The sequence below is a fragment of the Coccinella septempunctata genome, chromosome 7 (assembly GCF_907165205.1).
Source record: "Coccinella septempunctata chromosome 7, icCocSept1.1, whole genome shotgun sequence".
Classification (NCBI taxonomy): domain Eukaryota; kingdom Metazoa; phylum Arthropoda; class Insecta; order Coleoptera; family Coccinellidae; genus Coccinella; species Coccinella septempunctata.
Genome location: NC_058195.1, coordinates 14,388,971 through 14,394,089, shown reverse-complemented (window position 1 = coordinate 14,394,089; position 5,119 = coordinate 14,388,971). Strand labels below are relative to the sequence as shown.

Genomic DNA, 5,119 nt, shown 5'->3' with positions numbered 1-5,119 from the left:
TCTTATTCATTTCTTCACTAATCTAATATCATATTCTTCTCTCTTCTTTTATTATCTAGGAATTTGTTCGTTCATCAATTCATTTAATTGAATAATTCATATCTAATGTTAATATGATACTATAATTTTTCATTCAGTAACCGATATTCCAATTCAGACAGTTCAGGGATGATATACTAGGTAAATCGGAAATATCGAGCAATATTGCTAAAGATGGTAGAATCACCACTTATTGAAAAATAAGCGGTTCTGTCCTTATGAAATTACGAATGCTTATTGAGGGCACTGCAACCTGTAAAGAGGACCTATAGAGCATTATTCCTACATAATTTTCAAAATGGATATCCTAATCAGCTTTCTTATCTGATCTTTATACAGGGTGTAGATGAATAATTCCGAAAATTATAATGGGGCGATTCCTTGTCCAAAAAAATGTGGCTACCCATTAAAAATGTTAACAACCTTATCTGTAATCTTCATGCCACAAACTGAATAAATGCCATTATTAATAAATAATAAGTCGGTGTTCATCGTCTTTTCTGAAGAATAAATGGTGGAAGATGAATATTCGACAATCCTTCAAAATATTTCTATAAGTAAAGGCTTTCAATCAAAAAAGAGGAGAATTCCTGATGAAAAATATTATTATAACTAGATCCTTCGCAACTACCTGAAGGGTAAAGGATATAGCTTCAAACCACGCATTAGGATAGCCGCACATGTAAGGCAGTGTAGCTTAGCACAGCACAGCGGAGTAACTACATAGGAAAACTATTCCTGTGCTCTGCCTAAACGATACCTGCATATTTAGAGTAGCGTAGCCTAGCACAGCATAGGGAAGGTACCATTGAACTATAGAGGAAAACTAATTATGTGATCCACATGGGTGATGCGCGCATATTGCCTGTAGATAGTTTCTGTTAGTTTCCTACAAAAATGTGGATCCATCCGCTCAGCTGAACCTACTTTCAGATTCGAAATCAGATTCAGAAAATAGAAATATTTTGTTTTTATATAGTTTGTCCAAATTTGCGCTAATCTCCTCCCAGATAACATCTTTGTACTTTGTACGCATGTAGTCCTTGTTAGTCGTATCGTAAAGCATCTTATTTTCACGAATCATTTCAATAAACAATTCCATTTTCATAAAATTTAACCGTTACATTTGAAAAAACGTGATCACTCTGTAGAGGAAAGTGTGCACACTCCACAACTGACGAAGGGTACACAGAGTAACCTGTTAGTACGTCACGTAGGCCTCTGCTCTGCTACGACCAATATGCGGCGTTCTATTCAATTGCATTAGTTTCAAAATCCTCTACTAGGCTAGTGCTGTGCTGGACTGCCCTTAATGTGCGGCTAGCCTTATGCACTGGTTGTACACTGTAGTAGTGAGGCCTATCCTTACCTATGCATCTCTGGTGTGATGAAAGAACCCTAACTACATCATTATGACTAGATGCTAGAGGAAAGCTTCTCTAAGCATTACAGGCGCTCTGAGATCCTCCCCTACGGCAGCCATAGAATGTCTGCTGGGTTTACCTCCCCTTTGCCTTGTAGCTGAAGAGATGGCTATGGAGACAGCTCTTAGATTCTGGGAACAAGGATAATGGCGTGATAGTGAACTGTTTAGGGGGCACGCATGGGCTCTCAAAGATGATTGAGGATGCCAACTCATCCCTTCTTCAGAGAGGGGACCACGCGGTCACCTGCTTCTACTTCGCTGAAAACCGATAGAGACATATGGTCTAGACCAAAGAGGCTTCTTTTGTCCCACTTGCCCATGGGGACTGGAGTGGCAGTAGTGGGACCGCGTTTTAACCTGTCCATCCCCCTAGGGCAGGATTGTTTCATAGGACAGACTGTATTCTGTATTGTATGCTGTTTTGGTCTGCACACTGAAGAATATCCACAGAGAGTATTCCGGTAAACATATCTATATTTGTTGTGACAGTCAGGGAACTCTGAAATCCCTAGAAAGCTGACCAACTGTAATGCATCTGACAAGAAATTCTTCAATAGATAGCTAGACAGAAAATGTTCTTCTGAATGGAGTAAGGGTTGTGGTCTTAGGCAGTCCAGGCTTCTCATTGAGAGACCGTCCTCTGTATCTCTCTAGCCACCTGTTTAATAAAAATTTCAATAAAATGGAACTGACTGACTGTTTCCTGTGCTGCTGGTGCAGGAGCACGGATGAAACTGTTGAACATATTATTTTCATCTGCAGTAACCTTAAAGAGTTAAGGATGACACAACTAGGAAACACAATACCCACGATTCCTATGGTGACAGGAACTCTCTAACGACTTGTGGCATTTTTGTCAGCTTGTCTTATGGTTTGAGTCTCTCCAACTACAAGGGGACGAACAATGGGTCACTGGGTCAGTTCAGCACAGTGGAGTACCGCACGTAGACGAAGAAGAACTAACTGAAGTATGGTTTCATATTGTGGTTCAATATCTATCTATCTTCAATTCTAACTCGCGAACCGAATGCACACCGTACTCGTTCGATCCCGAAGATTCGAGTTTATAACAGTGTATTTTGTTTAAGAAAATTCGGAATAATTTTATATTATGTCGGAGAAAAACGAGAACGAAAAGATTAACGCAAGGAAGAAACAAATAAAGGCAAATAGTGGTCCAATAACTAGGAATTTGTCAGGGAAATCTAGAACCGATTCAGTTCTCCCGGAGGTAAACAGCACCATTATCTCGAAGGAAGTGAAAACAGCTGGAACCACCTCTGATAACGTGAGCGATATTATGAATGAAGAAGTTATCAATGAACATAATGTACGAGGGCAGGTTCAAAACTTAAAGGAACAACAACAGGATGAATATAACGAAGTTTTCACACCAAAGAAGACCGTAATGCGTACTCCACCTGAAGTCAAGAGAACAGGAGATGGACACATAGCAATATCTGGACCATCCATAGGAAAAATAGATATGAACCTACCATTAGTCAGTAGAGATTCGGAAAATACGGAGAATATAATAGAGACTATACTTGATGCGCTAAGAAATCTAAATGATTTTTCGGAGAAAGAAAAACTTGAAAAGACGGATCAAGAACAATTAAGGAAGGCAGTTTTCAAACTCCACGAAAAAGTGACTAAACTTGTTTATAGATTTGGAAAACTCGAAACAGAAAACCGCAAAGAAAATCATCCTAAAAGTAATATCCTCAAGCCCGACGAAATTAATAGAGATACAGAGATTGACAGAGAAGTATACCAGGAAAATCATTCACAAATCAAGACTTACAGTTCGATACTCACTACAAGGAAAAATACGGAAACAACTAAAACTCAAAAATGGAAAACTCCGGAAAAGGAAAATAAATATGAAATATTGATAAATTCAAATAATAGAGAAGAAACTTGCGACATCGTAAAAAATGTCAAGCTAAAATTTAAAGAATTGGGCAAAAACGAAACTCTAAAAAATATTAGACACTTGCAGAAAGGAGGAGTAATATTTGAATGCTATAATGACGAGCAACAAAAACGGATTCAGGAAATTTTGAAAAAACAAGGCAGTCTTCAGACAAAGAACATACAAAACAAGGATCCAATGATTATGATAACGGGAATCAAGAAAGGCTATCAAGAAGATATCTTCAGGAAGGAGCTGATAGAAGATAATCCGCAGATGACAGAAATTTTTGGCCCACAGGTGGAAAATAGCCTCAAATTCATCGCAAAAAAGGTATGTAGGAATAATATGAAAGAAAACTGGATATTTGAAACATCTCCGCAGGTTTTTAAATGGCTGATTAAAAACGAATCGTTACACTTTGACCTCACTAAATTGTATGTTCAAGAATTTGTGGATATAGCAATGTGTTTTAGATGTAGTAACTTCGGGCATATAGCCAAACATTGTCGAGCAGAGCCATGCTGTCACAAATGTAGTGGTAGACATGAATCGAAGGAGTGCACCAATAAAGATCCATTAAACTGTCCAAATTGCAAACGTTTGGGTATTAAGGATAGGAGACACTCTGCAAGAGATCAGAAATGTCCAGCCTATATACTAAGAAGGGAAAAGCAACGCCAATATATCAACTTCAATGGTGATGGTGATGAGCAAACTGATTTTTTATGAAAGAATCGAATCCAGGGACAACTAAACAAAATCAAGTAAGTGACAACTGTGGAAACTTTAGTATTATACACCAAAATGTACAATCCGTGGGTAATAGTATAGACTTAGTAAATGCTCTACTAGAAAGTAACGATGATTGTAAATGTCTATGTATCTCAGAACATTGGAAAACACAAGAACAATTGAAATGTTTCAATGTTGAAAACTTCAAACTAGCTGCTAGCTTTTGTAGGAGGAATGGTTATGGGGGTACAGCTATATATTTGTCTGAAAAATTGGAATATAAAAAAAGAAAAAAAATTGAAATGCTTTCATCGGAGAGCATATTTGAATGCGCTAGTATTGAATGTAAACTCAAGAAAGAAAATATTATTATAATATCAATATACAGACCCCCTAAGGGAGATTTCAAAATTTTCCTCGGGAAGCTAGAGCTGATACTGCATATGATCATATCAGAGAACAAGAAGGTATTTGTATTGGGAGATTTTAACGTTGAGCTGCTCGAACATAATAATTTTGGATCACAACTTCTGGCTGTATTAGCGTCTTTCAATTTGTATCCTTCAATTTTTGAAAACACCAGAATAACACCTACCTCAAAATCATGTATCGATAACATTTTTACAAATTTACCTGATCAGTGCATCTCAAGTTCAGTATTGTTTACGACAATTTCAGACCATACAGGCAAAAACTATATGAGACAAATGAAGCGATCCAACAGAAGAAAATTAAATTAGATAATCTCCTATTTTTGAAACAATTAAATGGACATTATAAAGATTTGTATTGTGCAGAAAAAAAAGAATATGAAAAATTATTAGTAAGGGCCAGATCGGAAAATTATGAAAATAGAATAAATAACTCTGACGATAAGAATAAGTGTATGTGGACTATTTACAAGGAAATTACTGGCAAGACGAAAAAATCAAGTGAATGCTTTATCGATGGAAATACAAATGAGGTAGCAAATGCCTACAATAAATATCTAATCGACATTATCC

General features: G+C 36.9%; 1 protein-coding gene across 1 annotated transcript; it reads left to right on the top strand.

The window, feature by feature from the left end:
* Positions 1-2,576: 2,576 nt before the first annotated feature.
* Positions 2,577-4,794, top strand: LOC123316816. The gene is made up of 2 exons (XM_044903057.1): positions 2,577-3,713; positions 3,857-4,794. The coding sequence occupies exons 1-2, from the start codon at positions 2,577-2,579 to the stop codon at positions 3,860-3,862; spliced, it is 1,143 nt and encodes a 380-aa protein (XP_044758992.1). The 3' UTR covers positions 3,863-4,794.
* Positions 4,795-5,119: the final 325 nt, after the last annotated feature.

Coding starts and splice junctions, on each gene's coding strand:
- LOC123316816 (XM_044903057.1), top strand. CDS start 2,577: ATGTCGGAGAAAAACGAGAACGAAAAGATTAACGCAAGGAAGAAACAA.